This window comes from Artibeus jamaicensis, unplaced genomic scaffold (assembly GCF_021234435.1).
Source record: "Artibeus jamaicensis isolate MK-2021 breed Jamaican fruit bat unplaced genomic scaffold, CSHL_Jam_final contig_851, whole genome shotgun sequence".
NCBI lineage: Eukaryota > Metazoa > Chordata > Mammalia > Chiroptera > Phyllostomidae > Artibeus > Artibeus jamaicensis.
Window position 1 is genome coordinate 18,822,392 of NW_026521986.1, and position 25,956 is coordinate 18,848,347.

At 40.7% G+C, this 25,956-nt stretch overlaps 1 protein-coding gene and 1 pseudogene across 1 annotated transcript in view; both read right to left on the bottom strand.

Moving 5' to 3' along the window:
- Positions 1–1,526: 1,526 nt before the first annotated feature.
- Positions 1,527–1,780, bottom strand: LOC119056386 (40S ribosomal protein S27-like; annotated as a pseudogene).
- A 15,436-nt stretch (positions 1,781–17,216) lies between these two features.
- GTF2A1 (general transcription factor IIA subunit 1) overlaps positions 17,217–25,956 on the bottom strand; it is a 48,604-nt gene continuing 39,864 nt past the window's right edge. The window contains exon 9 of the mRNA XM_037154794.2: positions 17,217–21,398. Within this exon, the coding sequence (XP_037010689.1) occupies positions 21,291–21,398 (108 nt within the window). The 3' untranslated portion in view covers positions 17,217–21,290. The remainder of the gene's footprint in view (positions 21,399–25,956) is intronic.

Consider the following 25,956-nt stretch of genomic DNA (forward strand, 5'->3'; position numbering starts at 1 on the left):
CTTGGTCTGCATTACCATCACCTCTCTTCTCTGGGTCACTAAATGGTCTCCATATTTCTTCTCTTGTCCCCTTACAGTCTATTTAAGGGGATGACAAACTACTGCCCACTGGCCAAATTGAGCCCACTGTCAGGTTAGCTCCTGAGAGCTAAATGTTCAAAGAAATCAAAAGAAGAAGAGCACTTTGAGGCACATAAAAATGATACAAAATTTAGATGTTGACGTCCACAAAGTTTTAATGAAACACAGCCACATTCGTTCATTGACATATTGTCAGTGGCTACTTTTGCGCTACAACAACAGAGTTGAGTGACTGTGAGACAAACTGCATGGCCCACAGAGCCTAAAATATCTAGTCTTCAACCCATCATAGAACAATTTGCCAACCTTTGATATACTCTCAACAGACCAGCTAGAGTGGTCCTTTTAAAACTTAAGTCAGATTAGGTTGTTGCTCTTCACAACGTCCCTTAAGTGGCTCTCTGGTTGCTTTCTCAAAGCAAAAGCCAAAGTCCTCACAGTAGCCAACAAGGTCCATATGATTTGGCCCCAATTGCCTCATCGTTTTCATTTCCTACAACTCTCCTCCTGTTGACTTTGATCCCGCTGCTCTGCCTTCCTGCTATCCCTAAATCACAGCACCAGATTCCCTAATCAGACCCTTGGCATTGGCTCATCACTGTCTGGACTGCTTTTCCCCAGATAGCTCTGTGGACAAATCCCTCACCTCCCACAGGCTTTTGCCCAAATGGCGTCTTTTTAGTGAGTCCTACACTGACCACCCTACTTCAGATTCTAACCTGTTTCTTGTTGTAAGCTCATCCTGCTGTTTTTTTTTTCTATTGCACTTATTACCTCAAAACACACTATAATTTATCTATCATGGTCTAATAAACATAACAGAACACAGGCTCCACCAGAACAGATGTTTTTGTTGATTTTATTCACAAAACTATCCCAAAAGTCTAGAACAATCTCTGATATCCCATAGATATTCAGTAAATATTTGTTGGATTTAAATTACTTTTCCAATATATTATTGTTCATGTCTATGTCACAGACATGAGGCTGAGCTGTTAAAATGCATCAGCCCAAATATAACAGCATATCTGGAGTAGCTTAACTATTTGACAATTATCTGCTTTATGGTATAGTTAGGCATCCTCTTTGGTTAAAAATTAGAAATGGCTTTATATATTCTTGATAACTATGAGGAAAGTTTCCACAACACACCCTTTCCTCTGTAAGAAGTCTATCTTTTGAGGCATCAGTCTTACAGGAAGGATGTACTTGTGGTCACAAAGCTAAAAACCCTGAAGATCATTGAGATTCAGTCTAAGCTTCCCTGTTAAAAACCTAGAGTTCTGGTCACCTACATCCAATTAGAAGCATTTGAATGAAATTTTTTTGGTTTAACTCATGCAATTATTGAGTACTGATTACATGAAAGACATGTAAATCAGAGATTTTTGTTTCCAAAATGTGTTTATTGGGATGGTTTCCGCTCCTCTTGATTTGGGGAGCTTTCAGTGCTGCTTCCTCCTGAAGGAGCATCCTTCTGTAAGCCTTGCTTTTCCTCCTATAGGCCAACAGAGGACCGTGGAACAGCCAAAACACAAAACTACCTCTGTGCGTGGCTAAACACAGTGGTGATTTTATAGCATCCTGGGCACTTCACATCCAGGAAGCAGGAACAGGGACTCTGCACCAGGTACTTCTTCTTATGTCTCCTTTTCCCCTCTTCTGGAGAGGGATGAAGGAGGTCCCCAGCGAGTGGCATGGTGTCGTGGGGAGGACGTCACCACCAAAAACAGCAAAGATTTTTAACTACATCCCAGATTTTAAAAAACTTAACATCTAGAGAGGGAGACTGATGTGTTCACAGCAGTACAAAAATTATTGCAAAGAATTTCTGAATGCTAGTATAGAACAGTGCTACTCAAAAGAAATATAAGGCAAGTCACTATATCACTGTACATTTTCCAGCACCACAGTAAAGAAAGGTAAAATGAAACAGGTCAAATTACTTCTAATAACATACTTTATTATGTTACTTGCTATAATTAACCTAACATATATAAAATATGATCATTTTGACATATAATATAGAAATTATTGAGATAGTTTATGGTCTTTTTTCTTATTACTAATCTTCAAAAGTCAATGTATAATTACGACACTTTGAAATCTGGAAACTAAGTTTTCTTCAGAAAAAAATTGACCTATATTTGAAGTTCATGAACTGTACATTGAAAAAAAAGATTTGCATGCCCAAGTGTTTCTAAAAGGGCTTAAAATTTTTCCCATAACCACCTGAGTACTGGATTTTTAACTTGACATTCAGTTACTGCATTTTGCCATGTATAACGTACATCCGTGTTTTGGGTGCATTATACACCCAGGTATAATGCATATCTTCATTTTTCCCTCAAAAATTTAGGCAAAAAAAATGGTACACACTACACATAGCAACATATGGTAATTACTATTTAAAATGATGGTTTTGAGTGGCACTAGCCACATTTCACCTGTGTATCAGCCACAGGTGGTTAATGGCTCCCACGTAGGACAGCATTTACAGCAGGGATCGCCAACCTTTCCTGTGAAGGGTTGGAGAGTAAGTACATTAGGTTTTGCTAGACATACATACCCCTGACCTAGAAGATTAGGTTTGGGGGATAGAGAAATCTTTAAGAAAGTCAACCTTTACAAAGGTTCCGTCAATCATACCCATCACTCTGTGAAGAGTCTGTTCATTAAATTCTTAGCTAATCTCTCTGAGTGGGCCGTCTGTTTCCTGCCAGCACCTTCACTGATCTGGGTAGACTAAAGGCAGATCATGGAGAGTCTTGTGTGCCAGACAGTAAAGTTGGGTCTCTATTCAGCAGACGATGGGGAACATCAAGGATCTTCACGTGGAGTTGTGCAGGTTGTGGAAGCCCTTCCTCTTAAGAAAGGGGTGATAGAATTGAGGAGAATCCAAAGGAGGAGGATGGCTGGGGAGATATTCCAAGAAGAGAATGAACTTGATGAAGTCATCGACAGCCCACATTATCATGGGTACATACACACCACCACCGTGAGGAGGAGTAAGAGTGGTGTGTGCATTCTCAGCAAAGACTGTCATGGCTACTTCACTCTGAGTTACAGTTCACACTCACTCCAGTGTTCCAGAGTTCAGCCCATGGCGGCACTTCTGGCGCAGTGACCCAGGTTCCCACAGGTTCCCACAGCACCATTTTCCAATATTACTCTGCAGTGGTTCTTGGAACCAGATAACCCAGTATAAGAACAACTAGACATTTCCCTCAAGGTGTTAAGTCCTCCTCCTCTGACAAGTGGCACTTTACAGCAGGGCTCCCCAAGTGTGTTCCTGGAGCACTGAGAATACAGTTGTACTGCATGCACACTAGGTAAATGGGTGAGGCCACTCTCAGCCAGAGACGACCCAGACAGAGGCTCTGCTTACCCCAGACCTCAGCCGACTTCCTTGAGGGTGAAGTGGTTCAATAGAGGCACAACAGCAGCACACTTGAGACATACTAGCTGTGCAGCTCTGCTTTACAGTGGCAGCTACACCTACACAAGACTCTTTTCCTCTCGGGGGAATTACTGTCAAGCTCATGCAAGGTGTTTGTTCTCATCACAGACACAGGACTCCTCCCTTGAACCTCTGAAGCACAGGCAGGGCCACAGCTGGCCCACAGTGGATATTAATGCAAATTAGAAAAAGGTGCCCTTGTTCTGGTCAGACATTGCCCAGCACCAGGGTGTGACAGCAGCCAGTTGAGATCAGGAATACTTAAATAAGGCTGTATTAAAAACTCATGAAATTATAGAAATAAAAAGTGGCATCACTCAGTAACCAACCTTACAAAATGCTGCTTACTCATGCTTAACTCAACTTGGGGCTCACAATAAGGCTTGCCTCCTTACCTTGCTGGGGAATTTTCTAACTCTCCTGCCACTCACTCTGTCCTTGCAACCCTTTTAGCTAGGAGATTGACTGTCCATTCCTATTGACTGGCTCTTCCCTAGGTAACTTGAACTCCAATGAAAGCCACATTTGCATAGCAAATATTGTAATACATTTTCAACCTCCAGTGTTGTACTGAGCTTTAGAATCTATCTTGGCGATACCAAGGACCTCATGGAAGCTGGGCCAGTCATCTGATCTTTCCTGAAGCTCCTACTGCTATTTCTGAATCTGGGCCACCCAGTACCTAGGCTAATCCCATCCATCCAACAGTGTAATCCACTAACCATCATGTATAATATCAACTCCCTTAAGAAAATCAATCCTCTGTCATTCAAGATTGGCAACAGAAAAGACAAGGAGAGGAAGAATAGAAGTTGAAGCTTAAGAGTTGAAGTACCCTCTCTCGTGCAAGGTCTTGCTCCTTGGCCAACTTGAATTTAGGCTTGATTTTATTAGGAATTGACAGAGAAGTTTAGTTTTTACTTTGTATAAAGTAAGCATAAGAGTGTCTCCCATGAGTCAAACACACACTGGGATCAAAAGCCCCCTCGACTAGTCACGTGTCGGATTTGTGTTCCTCTAAATTCCCACCTGTGTCCTAGGTAACTCCAGTTGCTGGACAGATGGACTCTTCAATAGCAGCCCAAAATGGATCTGGCAGACTGAGCTGCAGAATGAAAATGTGGCAAGTGGTGAGCTTTTTTCCAAGTGTGGGGAAGGTTAATTTGACCTAAAAGCAAAGCTCCTCTGTTCCTTGCCAGATATGACCTTTTTCTGAGGAATAAAAGAGAACCTTAGTGAAACATACCTTCATCACGACACTCAGCCAGTCTGTCAGTTAGATTACTGGATGAGCTCAAATTGCCAAACTGAAGGGCCACTGTCAACCGGTGGAACAAAGGAAAGGAGGAGGAGGAGGAGGAAGGAAATGAAAACACCTTTGAGCTGAGACATGAGGCACAATCTCCTACCTAGAGCTGCTTTAACATATGCTTCTCTCCTATCCTCCTGCCAAAGAATGTACCCAGGGGCCTCTCAATGTACCCACAGCGACTGGTGCTGGACACTGAATTCTCACCAGGATAATATTCCCTCCCTCTGAAGGCAGGACCTCAGAGGCACAAGGAAGGCACCTCTCCTTGGCTGTCCCCAAACATGACTGACAGGAGTCCCGTGCCCCTCACCCTTAGATGCATTCTTTCACCCAACATATTACTGTAAAGGCTAAAGGCTCTGCTGCTGATTCATGACCAGGGAGTAGAAAACCACAACCACACAATGTGTGGGACTGAGCTTTGGTTCTGCTCTTTACCTTCTGAAACCTACTTTTGGACATCTGAAACTCATTACAGTGCTTCAGAATTAAAGAGCCATCCATTTTTCCCCCATTTCCTAGCCACAGCCCCAACACAGTACAGGCTGTGACATCAGCCATAACAGGGTCACACTCCTGAAAGTGGCTCCCTCGCCCATCAATGCCTTTAAGAAGATGGCAGCAGTACAGACTCATCATTCCTATCATGTGAATTACGCCACCTCCTCCTGCCATCTCCTTTGAAGAACCAAAGACAGTCCAATTTTGTTTTAATAGCAATGTTTCCCTTCCCACCGCAGGGAATGAGCCTTGCTCTCCAGTGGAGGTGAAGCCCATTCAAACTGCCAGGCCTGTGCCAAGTGTAGGTAGAGACATTGTGATCGCTATTTTTTGCCTGGTATTATTCCCACCCCTTTCCTTTTGGAAACTGTAATTTTTTTTTTAAGGAATGTTTTTTTTTTTTAAGATTTTATTTATTTATCTTTAGAGGGGAAGGGAAGGAGAGAGGGAGAGAAACATCAATGTATGGTTGCCTTTTGTGCATCCCCTGCAGGGAACTGGCCTGCAACCCAGGGATGTGCCCCGACTGGGAATCGAACTGCTATTGTGTGGTTCACAGGCCTGCGCTCAATCCACTGAGCTACACCAGCCAGGGCTGAAAATAGTAATTTTTTAAAAAATGGAAATACATCATGTTATTCTCTGCTTCAAAGTCTCTAACAGACTCCCACTGTACTCGGAATATAACACAACACCTTGATCACCAGGGCCTACTTTCTAGCCCCTTTCCTAATCTTCCAACCTCATCTTCTGTCACTCTTCCTCCTATTTATGACATTCCAGCCACACTGGTCTTCCTTCAATGCTATCATTCAAGAAATACACATGGCACCCTGACTGGTGTGGCTCAGTGGGTCACGCATTATCCAGCAGGCCAAGGGGTCACAGGTTCAATTCTCAGTCAGGGCACGTGCCTAGGCGATAGGCCAGCACCCTGGTTACGGACGGGGTGCAAGAGGAGGCTGATGGATGTTTCTCTCCCACATTGATGTTTCTCTCTTTCTCATTCCTTCCCCTTGCTAAAATTAAAAAACGAAACAAAACATGGCAGACATCAGAGTTTTGCAGCTCTAGGTCAAAAAATGCCTGAGCCAAGGAAGATGTCTTCCCCTAGCACCTTCAGTATGGAACACAGTTCTGCTAGCACCTTGACTTCAAACTCCTCACCTCCGGATCTGTGAGGACAAGTTTCTGTTACTTTAACCCACCCGGTTGGTGGTAAATTGCTATGGCAGCCCTAGGTGACTAATACACTAGCCCGCATATGCTTACTCTGGGCCAATACCTGTGCTGGGTACTTTGCATTCATCTTCTCCTTTATTCTTTTTTTTTTTTAATTTTTATTTTTTAAAATAATTTTCTTTAGTTATTTTTCAAGTACAGTTTATTGTCTATTTCTCCCATCCCAGCCCACCCCGCTCTGTGCTCCCACCTCCCTCCCATTTCCACCCCCCTTAGTTCTCGTCCCTGTGTCCTTCATAATTGTTCCTCCAAATTCCTCCCCTTTTTTCTCCTTAAATTCTCTTCCCTCTTCCCTCTGGTCACTGCCCCCTTGTTCTCTATTTCAGTGTCTTTGTTTTTATTCTGCTTGCTTGTTTGTTTTGTTGTTTAGCTTCCTGTTAAAGGTGAGATCATATGGTATATTCTTAAGAAAACATCCTTGCAAGGGAGGTACTACAATCCCCCTTAGTGAGACAAAGGGTTTAAATGCCTTGCCCAAAGTCTGCCAAGGAAAGGTGAAGCTATATTCAAATTCAGATTTATCCAACTCTGAAGCCCATGCTCTTTCCACCAAGCCACTACTTCTGCATTTAATGAAGTGTTTTTCAAATCATTAAAGAATAGGGTCTGTCTTGGCTGGTGTAGCTCAGTGAATTGAGCACAGGCCTGTGAACCAAAGGGTTGTCAGTTCAATTCCCAGTCAGGGCACATGCCTGGGTTGTGGGCCAGGTCCCCAGTGGGGGCCACATGAGAGGCAACCACACATTGATGTTTCTCTCCCTCTCTTCCTCCTTCCCTTCTCCTCTCTCTAAAAATAAATAAAAAATAAAATCTTCAAAACAAATTATCTATTAAAAAAATAGGGTCTGATCCCGCTGTCCTGTTTTGAGCATATTTGCCAAACAGAGACTTTCATTTTGTTAACTCCTCCTCCTCCCGTACGTGACAATTATTTTTAGCAATAGTCATGAAACGAAATTATGTTTATGAACTTAAATTTCCATTTACCAAACGAACACCTGTGCTTCCCCATTTGCACTCTTTCACCCTTCTATACACACAAATGAAAATTCCTAGTGGTCACATCCAAGGAAGTAATTCAATAACTAAATTCTGTTCCTTCCAATTGCGCTCCAACTGTTTCTTTCTAATCTCTCTTCAAACACAGAAATATATACTAGCACAAGAGCTGGACACACGAGCTGAGCCCTGACAGGGTGTGAACAATTCCAAACCCATGGGACCTTCCTCTTGAAACAAACGGGTATGGCTGTGACCTGGGCGCTGGGGTCTAACTATATAACGAAGCATCAACCAAGTGAACTTCCATACTGAATACAGTGTGCACTAGAAGATACGCACGCTTCTTTTTTTTATCGTGGTAGAAACACACAACCTAAAATTTACCTTTTTCACCATGTTTAAGCATACAGTTCAGTGATGTTCTATAAGTATATTCATTCAGGTTGTTGTGCAACTAAGCTCCAGAACTTTTCATCCTGCAAAATTGAAACTCTCTGTCAGTTCAACAATAACTCCTGTTTCTCCCCACCCCCAGCCTCTGGCAACACATTCCGCTTTCCGTTTCTATGAATGGGACTCCTTTTGATACCTTGTACCAGTGGAATCATGCAGTCTTTGTATTTTTGTGATTGCCTTATATCACTTATGTCAAATGTAGAAAATGTAAAAGTGTTTTTTTTAAATATATGTAGTATAAGTGAAGCTAGCACACATATTATTATGAAAACTGAACACAAATTGTGATAGTTAGGCCAATTAGGATTATACCAAAAATTACTTCTTGTAGAAAGCGTTTTATCATTGACATTAATTAGGATTGCTGGTACGTGGTAAGAACGAAAACACAGAATTAAATGGGCTGTACTATAGTGTTAAACTCTCTGCCAATAGGTCTCCCCTTTCTGCTGGTTCTGCTGCAAAGTATGCCAAGGAACGCCGCATCCGACAGCTTTCCCCGGAGACAGTCGGGAAACGAGGGCTTTTATGCCCATATATTTCAATTACAGAGTGAAAATGGGGCTTTTCAATGCCCTCAGGGCATCAGCCCCTGGGTTTCCACTTCCCTGCTGCACCCTGCTATGAAACTCTCAAAGCCTACTTCAGCTGCATTAGGGAGCTCTTAGCAATAAACTTCCAGAAGACAAGTGGTGTGAGCTGAGGACAGACAATCCTCTCTTAGGCAAACAGAAATAATTTCTTTTTCTGAAAACACACGCTATTCCTGTCAGTCATTTAACTTTATACTCTTAGTAGAGAAGGAAGCCATAACTGACCGCTATGCCGATTCCCAAGCCAGCACAGAACCGCTCTCCAGAGCAACTTCATGGTTGTGCCCCTGGTGGGTGCCTTCAATTGTCTCCTTGTCCCTTTAGAGCAGTGAGGACAGGCAGTGCCGGTGCAGCAGTGTTCCCAGAATGGCTCCTCTCAGTGGAAACAGGAGCCCAGGCTGCTGCAAGGACCTTGACCTCTGTCAACAGGTATAGCTGAGGTGGAGACCACTTGTTCCTACAATCCGAGGGGAAGGAGAGACCTAGTTCACCCTAAGTACCATCTTGACATCATTCTACCAACCAGCCCTAGCTTCACTGTATGATCTTAGGCAAATTACCTGACCTCCACAAAGTGCAATCAACCATTGGTAAAAGGAAGATAAAATTAAACACTCTCAAGGCAATTTGGAGAATAGAAAGTTCAAGCAAAGCATTTGCTACTCAAGAAACACTCACTCCTAGCCTCTTTCCCTTCAACAAAACCTGTATTTCCAAACTCTTCTTTCTGTCCCATCAAGACCTTTGGCTATAAAATCTGCCAAATACCTCTGCTTCCATTTTTAAATGCCCTCTTTATTTGAGAAAAGAACTCCCCACACCAGGTCTCCTGATTGTGGCAAGTAGAATTATATGGGGAGGCTCCGGACTATACAGAACATGTTAAAATGAGGGTTTTAAGGGTGTGGAAATAACTTAAATACAAGACACACACTGTCCTTATAATGTAGGACATAAACCAAGTGCCATCTCATGACGGGGCACAGGGTCCTGGTATACTTTTGGAGTTGAGGGGCCCAACGGAGGCAGACTTGTGGTAGAACAGGCTTGGGGGGGTATCAGCAGACTATAGGACCTTCAGCTCCTACAAATGGGCCTCCCACGGCCTCACCCAGGCAAGCCCCGGCTTGACCAACGGGGAGCAGCGATGCTAGGCACAAGGCAGCTCGCCTTGACTCTGCCAACCCTCCCAAACCAGTCGTTCCACCAAGACAGCACTGGGTTGGACTTTGGGTCTAGCTCTCATGGTACTCATAGTAGGTACTCAGTACATGAGCACCACAGTAAATAAAGAACGGAAATGTAATCAAAAGTCTATGCTCAAGGATAATTAGTTTTCTAACCACAATAGTAATAAATAATGATAATAATAATAATGTAAAGATACCACTACTTTATGTATCTAGTGAAGATTATAGGATACTGACTATGTAACAGGAAGAAGGGGTTAATGAAGGTAGAAGACTTCCTGTAAGAAACAGGTGATTCTTAAGACATACCTCATTGTTTCCACTGTCTTGCTGAATCAAACCTTCTTTACCCTAGCTTACCAAGAGATAAATATGGAAGCATTTGAATGCCGTACAGATGTGCAATCAAGGATGAGCCTGGCTGTTGAGCCACACGACAGACTGATTTGCATGGTTCATGAAGATTTTCATCTTTATTGCTCAAGGCTCAAAGTGGCTCAATCAGTCCTAGGTGAACTGAGGTGCACTGTCAAGGGTTCTTGGTTGCAAACAATTAAAACAGATTCTGGTTAAACAGAAAAAAAATTGATTGGAAGGGCAGTCTGCCAATCAATGGGAAGCCTAGAAAACCAAGCGGAGGCAGGAATCAAGCAAGAGCAGACAAAACCACAGTCCTGTCCCAGCAACAGGCTGCCACCGTCAGCCCGGCCCAGTCACTGTCACAGGCTGGACTTCAACTTCATCGCAACTTTATTCTATGTCCTCAGATTCAAAGTCCTCTGATTTGAAAATTGACTACAAAGATACAATAATTAAAAGTGTGGCATGGAACAGACAACATATATGTATCAGTGGGATAGAGAGTCCAGAAACAAACCCTTCCATGTATGGTCATTTTTTTAAATGTTCTTTTATCAATTCCAGAAAGAGGGGAAGGGAGGGAGAAAGAGAAGAAAAACATCGATCGGTTATCTCTCCTGTGGGGGCAACTTTGCCCTCATGTCCCCCCTCGTCCACTACAGATGAAAATGAAACTACCAAGACATGATCTGCTTGGGGAGGAGAGGTGGTCAATCTCTCACAGGAGAAGAACCAAGAATCTCTTCAATCAATGGCTTTTAATAGGCCCAGAACACACAGGAAAACAGGTAAAGCTCGTCAATCAATGTCAGGCTGCAAGGATCAAACAGTAGATAACATTTCAAAGAAATCTGAGGGCTTAGTCTGAGTCAGTGTCTGTCAGGTAAGGGGGTTGCAGAAACTTTGGGAGACATACTCATTTCCTGCTCGGACACCTTATCATATGAATGAAAGCACTCTTAGCAAAGCAGGCTTCACAGGATTTTGTGAATTTTTACACCCCAGAACCTGCTCTAGCCAGCAAAGGGCTGCACCGCCTTCCCAGTCATAGGTTTTTAGGAGTAAGTGGATTAGAGCCAGGAAGCGCTTCTCCCATATGGAAATGGGGACTCAGGCTTTGTCAGAATAGCGGGGGGGCGGGGGGGGGCACGAGGGTCCATCACTCCCTCTTTATTGCAGCCCCCCGAGTCCTTCCTTGAGGGCCTCCCAAGTGATCGTGTCTAGCTTTGGTTGCCCCTCCTCTGAGGGGTCTTACTCATTACTAACTGACCAAGCATTGGGGGCAGGGGATGAAGCAGAAGCTGCACTGCTGCCAGGGAGATAAGCTTTGTCTCCTTAGTGGCTCACAGTCCAGAGGTCGCTCACTCAGCCTTAGCCATGGGGGGCAGTTACAACTCCTGAAACCAGGCAGAGCAGTTCCCAACACTCTCCACGTGCCCTAACCACGTAATTGGCCCATAACCCATGCATGTTCCCTGACCAGGAATCGAAGTGGTAATTTTTCACTTTGCAGGATGACACCCGACCAACTGAGCCACACCAGTCAGGGCTACAATCCACTCTTATTTTGAAAAGGCAACAGGGCTTTCAGCAGCTTCTCTCTGATAGGCAACCCCACCCTACAAAAAAAAACCCCAGAAAGGTCTAGAATTCAAACTGAATGGGATCTTTTTATAAACCATTTTGCCTTTGTTCTTAAAACCAAGAGGAGGGGTTGACAGGCTGCCACATGGGACCGCAGACTCAGGGCCGAAGAACACGTGGTTTGCATGAACCTGTAGCCTGGGTGTAGGGAAAGGAGAAGCACTATCTTGTGTTGCAGCCAAACATAAAAAACAGCCGTTGTGTACGTTAAAACAAGTTCAACAAAACATGGCCATGGAACATCCCTGCCTGTACGCTGCCAGTCTTAAGAAATGAGAAAGGAATTCATACAGGTCTCAGGACCGTCTGTCTACACCTTGTATTAGTTGCACAGCGTTGGCCGATCCAGATTACTTCTTCAGGTTTTAAAGTCCTCTGTGGAACATGAAGGTCAAACCAGAAGAAACCTAAGAACTATTTTGCTAACATAGCAAAATATTTTCAGAGTCCAGCATGTGCCGTACACTCTATACCTGACAAGGATGCAAGATAACTGTTATTGTATCCATTTTACAGTTTGATTTTTTTTTTCTTAAAGATTTTATTCATTTATCTTTAGAGGGCAAGGGAAGGAGAGAGGGAGAGAAATATCAATGTATGGTTGCCTCTCGTGTGTCCCCCACTGGGAACTGGCCTGCAACCCAGGCATGTGCCCTGACTAGGAATGGAACTGCGATTCCTTAGTTCACAGGCCCACGCTCAGTACACTGAGCTACACCGGCCAGGGCTGTAACCATTTTACAGATGAGGGATTTGACACTCAGAGAGATCAGATATAACTGGCACTCACCCCAGCTCAGCCTGGTTTTAAAGTCTGTGCTGTGTCACATTACACTATTCTCCACTGGGCGTCTAAGGGCCGAGCGATAAGCCTCTGTAGCTCTAGGAAAGCAGGAGTTTAAAGACACAGACTCACAGCCTGCACCTATACCAAGCAACCAAATCAGCAGGGAACAATGCAGAAACTTACAACTAGAAAAGGCAGAGACAGCAGAAGAAATAAGAAAAACAAGGGTAAACAGAAAATACAAAATCAATTTCTATGATAAATGAAATAAATTCCCTATTAACAGGACTATTTATGTCATTAAGGACCCTGTTTCTTTCCACCTTGTGCTCTGTCTCTGTGTCTTCTTTACTGCAGGCCTGGTTCTCCCAAGGTCAGAGAACAGTGGCTAAAGCCGTAGGAGCTACCTACTTCCTCCTCCAATCTGAGAAAGAGATCTTTCGTCTGAACATTTAAAGTAAGGGTCCTGAAATTCACTGGGTTAGAGTTCTTAAATCACATTCCCACCCGCTGAATCAATGACCATAGCCAGTAAAGTAAATGGCTTAAGCCAACCAGGGCCGAGTCCTTATTAAAACAGTCCTCTTAGATAGCTTCTCCCCTTCCTTCTGACTTCACTGGCCTGGCTTGCTCAATCTCCCTGCCTGACTCCCAGGGCCAGCTTCAAGAGTGTGTGACAAGTGCAGTCACGCAGGGCTCCACAGTTTTCATTAATGGCCTACTGTCACCATTCTGAAATTCTTGAGTTTGGGATGCTGGGCCCCAGTTTCATTTTGCACTAGGTTCTATGATCTAGCCAGTCCTACTGACTACTCCGCTTCCCAGTCTTTCTCCGGAGTGAGTGCCTTCAGAGTAGGTTCTGGACTTCCTTCCTTTCTCCATGTTCTTGCTCAGGTGAATCACTTCTACGACTTTAAATGCTCTCCCTACGATAATAAATCCTGAAGATGCTATTCAGCTCAGACATTCCCCACTGAGCTCCATCCACTCACACTCATCTTGTCACCTTCATACTTCAACTTGGATGTCTAAAAGGCACCACAAACCTAATATATCAAATATGGATCTGTTTATCTTGTGCCCCCCAAATATCGGTCCTCTCCCATGCACATTACACTCAAGCCTCCTGGGTAACCTTCGGTACCTTGCGCACACCATCTCCCTTTCCCGACTTGAAGTCTTTGCACTTCTTTTTCCCGTGGTCCACCAAAAAGTTTGTACCGACTTACACTCCAACGAACAACCTACTGTAAGGCTCACTTACCCACAGCCAACCCATGACAAGGTATTGTTCCTAGTTACCTGATAGATGAAAAACTGGCTTCTTGTGATCTTTTTTTGTATTCCTTCAATTATTAAAAAGGTGAATTAACTGACATTTGCTTTTCTTTTTTGATGAACTGACTTCCTTGTTTGATGGGTCCATTTTCCCTAGTGGAATATCTTATTAATTTGTAAGAACCCATTATATATTTAAAATATCAAACATCTATCTCAGTAAGTTACCACAAACCTGGGACAGGGAAGCAAAAATCATTGACAGGGCTCAATGTGAGACAGATCATGGTACAAGCAAGAGAAACGTCCTTGATCTGGGAAGATGATGATCTAAGAGGGAAGTACTGCAGGCAAAGGACAAACTCAGGTGCAACTGCCTTGCTTAGGAACTGAACTTTGAGTGTGTTACCAGGTGGGTGCCTATGTGGTTGCCACTTATGCACTGTGACTGAAAAAAAAAGTTCACACGGACACGGGTTAAGAAATGGGCTTTAGCGAGACAAATCTATGAAGGCAGGTCAGCAGAAACAGTCAGGGACTGTCACAGAGACACCATGGCCAGGGACTCAGGAGCGCAGTTGAAATCCAGCTGCAAGAGCCTGCCCCACCGTTCCTCTCTTCATATGAAAGGTCAAGTTTAACAAAGCAGCTTGGTCAGACTGGCTGATGCCAGTCTGGTTTGGGCTTGACCTAGACTGGACACTAGTGAAAATAAACAGAAGTTGTCACAACAGTGTGATGACTGTGGCAGGGACTTGGCAGAGGTGGAAGAGGGTATGGGGGGGATAAACGGTAATAGAAAAAATACAGTAAAAATATTTTTAAAAATAATTTAAAGAAGTCAATGTATGTAATGACTGTAGACCCAGCAATACTTGCTGATTGGATGTGGTAAAAATGAGGAAAGGAATGGGAGTCAGGGGTGACTCCTGGAGTTAGTTTTGCGCACACGGTAGACAGTGAAGAAGTTGACTAGGATTGGGGAAGACGAGGGAAGCAACAGATTTAAATGACACTACCCTTCCACTGCCAGTGACTGAGGGCACAGCAGTCACAGCTACGTAAGGTTTAGAAAAGAGAAATAAGGAGTGAATTCGATTTCTATCACGTCGCTTAAGAAAGTGGGGTATTCCGGAAGTGCTCAGGAGGTAACCAGTATTATTTCAAGCCAACAACCTTCAGAAAGGTCAAGTTTGAAGGTAGGTAAAGATTCAGAACCTTCTTGATTCAAAAACACAAAATTCATCTCAAATGTGAAAATGACAACTACAATTTAGGTTCTAGAACTGTGTTTCCACTAACAAAGTCAGCACCCTCTGTAATCGCTAGTACCAAGTCTTCTGACAACTCCTTCCAATGTGCAGTCAACACCAGCGCAATCTGGGAACCCATCGCTGGTAAGACACAGGAAAACTCAATAGAAGCAACCTGGCAAATCTAAGATCTTTTCTGTGACCATTATTCCTAATTAAAATGCATTTACTGATCAGTTACCACGTACCAAGGATTTGCCAAACGCAACCTATGCATTATCTCAGTATCTTCAAGACTATCCTATGAAGTAGTCCAGTTTGGTAAACATACCCAAACTCACACTACTAATCCAATTCTCACTGGGATTAGAACTCAGACATCCGACCTAGCCGCTCCCCTCTCTTTTTATGTATTTTAACAGCTGTCACAGAGGAAGAGGTTGGGGGATGGGTGAGAAGGGTGAAGGGATTAAGCACAGGAAAATAAAAAACAAAGACTCATGGACACTAACTGCTTTTTAAAGGCAGCAACTGTCTTATTCACCTCTGGGTCCTCCAATAGCACTGATTACAATTCCTGGCCCAGGGTAGACCGCACAGTTGAGTTAATATACACTCTGCTCCATTTCCTCTTAACCTAAGAAACTGTATTTCAAAACAGAAACTAAGGTAAGCAACTACTTCTTTGTGTCTTTTCCTCCTTGGCTGGCGAGGAGGGTTGACACAAAGCCATCTGCCTCCAGAGAGAAACAGGACTGCCAACAATCACTAGGATGATGCAGGTCGGCACAAAGTGAGGTAACCACAGCTTCGATGTCTTTTAATATTTCAACACCTCTGTTTTGCTCCATAAACAAATAGGAGAGAATCCATTGATATTTGAGAAAATCATATAATTATTAAAACGCTCTAATTCTACAGTTTTAGATTTGGAAAAAGTCCAGCTATTTTAGACACATTACAGGAAATGTTTACTTCGGGGGCAAAACAGCTGAAAGGCTGCTGGCTGGGCTGCATTAGCCCTCTCCTGCACTGCTACAGCCAGATGAACTGCTTTTCTAATTGAACCTCCCAGGCTCAGTCTGTTTGGTTGTAACCAAACCTTTCACCACCCCATCTTAATCAGACCACATTCTCCTTTGCTAATTTTGACTATTGAAGTTTTTTTTGATTCCACCAGTCATTTTAAATTAGGCAAATATTTATGAATTAGTAATCTAATTGTGATATGAGTGCTTAAGTGTACCAAAAACCATTCTAAGAGCTTTATCCATCTTATCTCCCTCAATCCTCAAAACCATATACATTACAGATACAAAAACTGAGGCCCAAAAGGTTATGATTGTCAATGCAGGAGCCTGTATTAAATTGCAAAATGACAACTTTTTTCTGGCAATAAAATATCTTTATTATGATTGCTTTAATGGTTAAAATTTGCATGTTTCTTAGAGAAAGTAGTCTGTAACAGGATAAAAAATTACAAAAAAGCAAGCTTCTTAATGTTTTACTTGAATTAACTATAAAATCAAAATACTTGCTAATTATTTAATACCTTCAAAAATAACACAAAATATATTCAATATGTAATATAGACCTCAGAAATCCAATTCTCCTATTATGCAATTATTTACAAACTGAACTAAAAGACGTAGCTAGACAGAGAAATTAAAAAACAAGTATGTTCTCAAAAAATTTTATCCTAAGTTATCTATTCTTTGGAGTAGAAATACTCATTTAATACAATATGTTAATTATATCAGTTCTAGTTACAATTTGTTGGTGTGAATTCTGCCCAACTTAAATTCCTGTGTGCCTGGGCAATACCACTTTTTTTTTTAAAGCTATTAAGAATTCCTAACATGGTTCAATAATTCAGACTGATATCCCACCCTTCTTAATTTTAAAGTACAGAGTATAATGATACCCCCCGTCTGTTTTTGACAAATGGAACTTATTCTCGTTAATAGTATATAGCGTTTTCCTTTCTAAACTGCATACTTTTATTGAGTTATCTATATAACAATGTTATATACTACTAGTAAGCAAAGCAAGCAACATTACTTTTTTTAAATAACATCTTTAATTAAAGTTTTTGCAAAGGTAAAATATTAAACTTAAAATAGGTCTTAGTACATCAAAATACTAAGTTCTCTAATTGTATTCCAAGATGGTCTTTAAAACATAATATTCCGTATATCACAGAAGAGCGATCTTGATCTGCAATTGTACAGAATGAATTATACAAACATAATAAATATATTTACGCCCTTACACATAACAGTATGTACAACAGCAGTTGACAATAGTAGCTCAGAACAGTGAAAAGGATCAGTTCCACCCCCAAATTGTAGCCCTGGCAATTTAAGGACCCTTGACTGAAAGAGTTACTTACTGACAGTAGTAACTAACTCAATTGGCTCTTCCGTTAAAAGAGAAGGAAAAAAACATTTCTCTTGTTCCTCAAAATAAACAAAAATATTAAGTTTGGTGTGTTCTTCCTTAAGCCATAAAAAAATGGAAAATTCAGACTAAGATTTAAGAGGGAAATATAAACTTCAGAATAATTTCCATAGCATAATAGATTAAAATGCAAAACGTTTTAACATAAACCCATGAAGAAATATATATATAAAGTAACTATTTTTAACCAATGAACCCCAGATCTAAAGAGCTGATTCAGGCAGACAGGTGGAAGACAGACAAAGGAAATAAAATGAAAATGTACAAAGATGGAGCAATAAAATATAACATTGCACAAAATCTCAAAAATGTTCAAGATGAAATCATCTGAAAAAAATAGGAATTTTCTAAGTGGAAGAAAACGGAGAAAATTATGTCTGTTTTCCTGCACAAGGCATATTTACCTTCTGAAAAAGAATGGTGACATTATTGCTATAAGATAATAAAAATTACTTAGACAACTCTTTTCATTCCTCCATAAAAAGCAAAACCAAATCCTTGATTTTCACTATAGCAAAAGAAAATCTTTATACAAAAGCTATTATATTTTCATGTTCTTGATGTCTAAAACCAGAATCTATTAGAATATGCTCTTCAAAAACACATTTTAATCACTATACACACGGCTCAAATATTGATGTATTCCCAGAAGAAAAACATCAAGGTGGCTTTGATTTTAAGATAGGCAACAATATAAACGTGATATTATGATGGCATTTAATTAACAGAAAGAAACATGAACATTTAAAAAATATAAAAGCCCAATATAAAGATCCCCCTCATATAACAGACATTTTACTCTAGAAACTAATTGCACATTAAGAGTTGTTTCCGCCAAACATGGCTCTCCACAGAAATTAAACGTGCTCTCAGGCATTCATATGGTCTGATTATCCCAATGACCACCAAAAAAAGAGTAAATATACTGAAAGGCACACATTTCCACACTTGATATGTCAAGTAATTCTGTGTAAATTTTCCTCAGCACTGTTGATTAACACTAACTTTCTTTTTAACAAAAGGTGCCATCACCATCTGTGCAAATCTAAACAAATCCTCTTCTGAAACCTTTACCTATTTTCCTAAAACCAAGTCTGAACTATTTCCCCTCTTTGAATCAACATTTTCATTTAAAAATTCTGAAGTGGGAATCCCTGCCTTTTCAAAGGAATGACATGTTTACAGAATCTAAAGAAATGGTTTGTTAAATACATTAAAAGCATGATTGAGAATTCAAGTTCAATAAAAGATAAGCAAGTGGCATTCTTATAGCAAGCCACCATAATAAAACTAAAACATGCTATCTGATTAAAAAGGAACACAAATGCAGTAATATATAAGAGCACAATCTGGTATGCAGTGTTGTTTGGACTGGCTTTTAGAATATTCACAGGTAAAAGAAAAGCATTTGCCAAGTATACCATAACTAGTATGCAATACACAGGTGCACATACAAATAGTTATTTCCTGCTTCAAAATGACCCTAGTGAGTCCTTCTGAAAGCAGTGGCTTTTCATGTTTGAAAATAACATTATAAAAATATGCCAGTATACAATTCTACTGTGAATACGAATGTTTGCCTACATAGAGGGCCCAAACATGAGCTGAGGGAGTATATGATAATAATACACGGTTCAGTAGCCTAGGAACTACTAGGTAGCCGAAAGGTTTCAATCAACACCGCAGCACTGCTGCACGTTTATAGGTAGTTCAGGTCGTTGACTCTTCATCAGGCCAATATGCACCTATCAACTACGCTGAAGGACAACCGAACAACAGGACGTCTGTGATTTCGCCCCTCCCTTCTCCTAGCCTCAATAAACAACAACAACAAAACCCTGTGTGTGCTTTGAGAGTAGTGGGGTAAACACATGAACCTCCCTTCCAAAAACCTAACATAACAGAAATAAAAACCGTATTACCAGTTATGGCATCTAACAAAACCTAACTACTGGCATTGCTAGAAACCACCGCTGACACCAAAGTTCAGAACGTAAGTTAACGGGACCACGTTGGTATATGGGGTGAGAAGTGGGCAAAAGAAAAAAAAGTTATTAGCTTTTTTCAGAAGTTTAAAGATGTGTTAAAAGAAAGAAAAAAACAATACATAATAAGCTCACAGTTTTTCTTTGCAATGTACTTTAAAGTGTTTCTATGTTACTTCTGGAAACACAAAGACAAATGGAAGACTTAAAAAATTGATATACAAAAGTAACTTAAACACGTGAACTTTGTCTATATAAACCACAAAAAGAATTCACTGTAAAAACAGAGGTGAAGACCAGCGTTCCTACAGTTCTCCCAGGCAACTAGTTCGCACTGAACGCAGAACCGCCATGTTGTACTTTAGAGCCCCTTAGAGGATACAGAGCTATGCATTCTTAATATACATATTAGGTTTCTATTATTTTTAATATAAGTCAAATTTATATGCTTTCTTCCCAATGTGCAAACTGGAGCCCATGTCTACACTATCAATGGCCTGGAAGGGCCACCAAATGAGAGAGGTAAATAGGTACTTTTAGTGGCCCACCCCCTCTAACCCAAAATTGCCTCTCGAATTACAAAGTTGCATTTTAAAAAATTTGTTCAATTAAAATAATAGTTTTAAAATTCTTTACTAGTAAAAACAAGAAACTTTTATAATTACTAAATTGTTTAATAAAAATCCAGGTCCTCACCACCTGCCCAACACTTCAGTCAATGCACAGAATGTTATCTTAATGTTTGTTTAGCTTAAAGACTAAACACATAGAAGCATACACTTCAGCCCAACAGGAAAAAATCTTCATCTATTCATGTGTATATAATTTCAGCTAGATGGTACCTCTGTGAAATACAACCATATTCCTAATGAGCCACTTTGGGGTTTCTTTTAAAGGTACAGGGCTAAAAGAAACAATTACAAATTTTCTGTAAGGAAACTGAAGGTGTCATTTTAATTCTGCTCAATTGACAAGACCCAAGTTTAATGAGTATGAAAACCCAATTAAAATTAAGTGTCCATTCCTGGGTCAAATTTTGTCTCCAAATTGTGCCCACTGATTACTTCCCTTAATTCTTAAATAGATGTTTCATAAAGCAGGGAAGAAAAGAGGTGTATTTTACTTGGGCAGAATAGCAAAAAAATATATATATTTAAGACCTATTATAAGAGATCTAAATTGTTTCCTTACACAAGTGAATTAAAATTCAACACCATAATTCTTATCCTTTTGTAAAAAGCTCACACGCAATTTTTACCAAATATAACCACATACAATAAGCAGTTTCATTTCAATGTATCAAAAGGGAAATTTCTTCAGTTCATTCTAACAAGTATTTTCTGATTAAAACCAAGTTGAAGGAAGGAATATAGACAAGGCTTTACATGCTAATGAGCGGTGGCAGGTACCTGTATTTAAAATGGACAATTAATGAATGGTCTTCCTACACAAAACCCCAAGCCCCCCTCCCCAACAAACCCAGGTGCTACAGTTCCATGGCTTGCCAGTTAGAAGTAGTGTCTAGGTTGTCAAGGTCTCTTTGTTCCAGTAGCTTTGCTTCTACTGCACTTTTTCTGACATGCAGAAGTTAAGTTTTGGTTGGAGTATGTCCCAAGTTTCAAACTGTTCACTTTAAATTTTTTTAAGTTTCTTTTGTTTTATTTATAAAAGAAAAGAACCAACTCTTCACCATTCTGCATCTCCAATGGCTTTGGAAAATATATAATCTCTTCCATTAAGATTCATAATGCCATCCTTTAGATGAAATTTCCATTTGTTTTTACTTCTGTGTATCTAAATAAACAAAATAAAAAAAGAATGTAAGAGATACAATCAAGACAAAAAGGAAACAATGAAAACCCAGTCACACACCAACTTTGTTATACATTTCTGCACTTGCCAATTTGATTTTTTTATTTTTAATTTCTATTGCTGACACCATTGCAGATGTCCCCCATTCGCCCCACTCTGTGCCCCCTCCTCCCAGCCCTTACTCCCCCATCCCTTCTGGCCATCAGCACACTCTTGTCTGTGTTCGTAAGTTCTACACATACAAGTTCTTTGGCTAATCCTTTCATTTTCTTTCATCCAGCATCCCTTTCCAAACCCTCTGACAGCTGTCACTCTGTCTCATCAACACTGTCCCAAAAGGGAAGATTTCGTTCCTTTTTACAGCCACACAGTATCCCGTTGTGTAAATGTACCGCTGCTTTCTTTAGATAAGTACCACTCATCTACTGATGGGTATCTGGGCTGCTTCTAGATCTTGGCTGTTGTAAGTAACGCTGCTACACACACAGTGCACATATTCTTTCAAATTGGTGTTTCAGGATTCTTAGGATGGATTCTCACAAGTGGGATCACTGGGTCAAAATGCAGCTTCATTTTTTAGTTTTTTGAGGAAACTCCACAGTTTTCCACAGTGGCGGTGCCAGTCTGCACTCCCACCAACAGTGCACTTAAGTTACCTTTTCTCCACATCCATGCCAGCATTTACTTTTTAAAAATCATCTCCCACGGATATGTTTATTGGTTTTAGAGAGAGGGAGAAGGTAAGGAAGGGAGGGAGGAAGAAACATCTACCAGTTGCCTCCCGTAAACACCTGTGCCCTGACCAGGGATTAACCCCCTAACCTAGGAATGTGCCCTGACCAGGAAGCGAACTGGCAACTTTTTGGCACACATGACGACAATTCGAATAACTAAGCTGTTGTCTGTTGATTTATTGACGGTAGCCATTGGCACGCGTGAAAAGATATATCTCATAGTTTTAATCTGCACCTCTCTAATCATTAGTGATGATGAGAATTCTTTCATATATCTTTTGGCCAGCTGTATTTTCCTATTTGGAAAAGTGTCTATTCAGGTCCTTTGCCCATTTTCTAACTGGACTGTTTGCCTTCCAGGTGTTAAGTTCATATAGTAGGTTCCCTTTTCATTTTGTCGATGGTTTCCTTTCCTGTGCAAAAGCTTTTTAGTTTGATGTTGTCCTATTTATTTTCTCCTTTGTTTCCCTTGCCCCAGGAGACGTGTCAGCAAATATACTGCTCCGAGAGATGTCTGAGACTTTACTGTTTTCTTCCAGGATCTTTATGGTTTCACAGCTTACATTTAAGTCTTTCATCCATTTTGAGTTTATTCTTGTGTATAGTGTAAGTTGGTGGTTTCTTTTTTTTTTCCGCTTACATGTATCTGCCCAATTGTAAGTTTACTGAATACACTACCTATACCCCATTGTTACATTCTTGCCTTCTGTCAAATATTTACCATATAGGCATGGGTTTATTTCTGGGCTCTCTGCTCTATTCCAGTCATCTATATACCTGTTCTCATGTCAGTACCAGGCTGTTTTGATTACAGTGGCCTTGAAGTACCGCTTGATTAGCAGGTATTGTGAACCACCCACTTTGTTCTTCTCTTTCAAGATTGCTGAGGGTATCTGGAGTCTTTTTGTTTCCACATACGTTGTTGAACTACTTGTTCTATATCTGTCCTATTAAAATACCAACATGTCATTGATATTTTAATAGGAATTGTGTTGAATATATAGACCGCCTTCAGTAGTATGGATACTTTCATGATGTTAAATTTTTCTAATCCACGAACACTGTACACACTTCCATTTATTTTTATCTCCCCCAACTTCTTTCTTCAATGTCCTATAGTTTTCTGAGTATATGGTCTTTTACACCTCTTTGACTGAATTTATTTGTAGTTACCTTCTTTTATGCTGCAATAGTAAATGAGAGATTTCTGTGAGAGTTCACTGTTGGTGTTCATAAATTTTTTAGGTATATTTTATTGATTAAACTATTGCAGTTGTCCCAATTTTTTTTCTCCCCTTTATTCCGCTCTCCCTGCACCCTCACTCCCACCAGCATTCCCCCCACCCCTTAGTTCATGTCCATGGGCCATACATATAACTTCTTTGGCTTCTCCATTTCCTATACTATTCCTTTTTTTTTTTTAAAGAGTTTATTTATTTATCTTTAGAGGAGAAAGGAAGGAGAGAACAAGAGAAACATCAATGTGTGGTTGCCTCTCATGTGTCCCTCGCTGGGAACTGGCCTGCAACCCAGCCATGTGCCCTGACTGGGAATTGAACCACGGTTGTACGGTTTGCAGGCCTGCGCTCAATCCACTGGGATACACCAGCCAGGGCATTTCCTATACTATTCTTAATCTCTCCCTATTTTGTGCTTAACAGTTATGCTTCTTATTCCCTTTACCTTTTTACTCCAATCTCCCCACAGCCCCTCCCTGCTGATGATCCTCTATGTAATATCTATTTCTGTGATTCTGTTCCTATTCTAGTTGTTTGCTTAGTTTGTTTTTGGGTTTCGTTGTTGATAAGTTATGAGACTGTCATCACTTTAATATTCATAGTTTTGATCTTTTTCTTAGATAAGTCCCTTTAACATTTCATGTAAGAGGAGCTTGGTGATAATAAACTCCTTTAACTTGACCTTATCAGGGAAGCACTTTACCTGCCCTTCCATTCTAAATGATAGCTTTGCTGGGTAATCTTGAATATAGGTCCTTGCCTTTCAGGACTTTAAATACTTCTTTCCAGCCCCTTCTGCCCTGTAAGGTGTTTTTTTGTTTTTGTTTTTTTATTATTTTTTTTTTTTAGAAATCAGTTGATAGTCATATGAGAACTCATTTGTAGATAACTGTCTCCTTTCCTCTTGTTGTTTTTAATATAATCATGATGTACCTTCATGTATGTTTCCTTGGGTCTAACTTCTTCAGGACTCTCTGAGCTTCCTGGACTTCCTTGAAGTCTTATATCCTTTACCAGATTGGGGAAGTTTTCCTTCATTACTTGTTGAAGTAAGTTTTGATTTCTTGCTTTTCCTCTTCTCCTTCTGGCACCCCTATGATTCGGATATTGGAACATTTAAAGTTATCCTAGAGGTTCCTAAGCCTCTCCACATTTTTTTTGAATTCTCATTTGTTCATTTTGTTCTGGTTGAATGTTTACTTCTTCCTTCTGCTCCAAATTGTCTATTTGAGTCCCTGTTTCCTTCCTGTTACTGTGGGTTCCCTGTATATTTTTCTTTATTTCACTTTTCATAGCCTTCACTTCTTCCTCTATTTTGTGAGTATCCCGATTACCAGTGTTTTGAATTCTGCATTTATTAGGCTAGGTATCTCTTCATCGCTTAATTTTTCTGAAATTTTGATCTGTCCTTTCATTCTTTGTCTTGGTGCTTTTGTTACATTGTAAGGGACAAAGCCTTAGACATTCACCAGGGAGGAGCAATCCACATGCTGTGCTGTGGCACTGTGTGTGTGGGAGGAGTCAGAGAGGAAACAATGCCCTCTCAGCCGGCTTATAGTCACTCCCCCTGCTATCCACAAGTAAACTGGGCTGTCTGGCTCCGATTCCTGGATGTGTGGGTTTGTGTACATTCTAGGACCCTGTGGATCTCTCCAGTGAACTCTCCCGTGAGGCTGGGAGTTTCACTGCCATAACCTCCACAGATTTTTACAGCCAGAGGTTTTGAAGCTTTAGTTTGCCACACTGGAACTCTGAGTTGTGTGGCCTGTCTCGCTCCCTAGCTGTCCCTTCTAGTCTGCCAGCCACCACCATGCTACACAGCCTCTCTGCCCTGGCTGCTTGTCTTCACCCCTCCTACAGGTCTGGATGAATGTTTCTTCAACTCCTTGGTTGTCAGACTTCTGTACAGTTCAATGTTCTGGCAGTTCTGGTTGTTTTTTGGTTTTAAATTGGTTGTTGTCCTTCTTTTGGTTATGTGAGGAGGCAAAGTATAACCATCTACACCTCCATCTTGGCAGGAAGTCTTTCTTTTTCTTTTTAGCTAAGATATAACTAAGAATGTTACACTGACATATTAATGTAACATGTAACATTAATGTAATATAACATTAACTAATGTTACCTTAGTTAACATACACGTAATGCAATGTTACATTAATGTAATAGAAATAATGTAATGTTACATTGACATTTAAATTCTATTAGTTTCAGGTATATGACTCTATATCTTTACATACTGAGAAATAATCACAATAAGTCTAGTTAACATTCATCACCACACAATTCTTTTCTTGTGATGAGAACTTTTAAGACCTACTGTTAGCAACTTTCAAACATACATCACAATATTGACTTCAGTCATCTTGTTGTACATTAATATCCTTTGACTTGTAACTGGAAGTTTGTATCTTTAACCACCTTCACCCATCCCCCACCACCTGCCTCTGGCAATCATCAATCTGTCCTCCCTACTATGTTTGTTTTAGATGCCACATATGAGATCAATGGTATTTGTCTATTACTTTGCTTAGCACGATACCCTCAAAGCCCATCCACGTGGTCACAAAT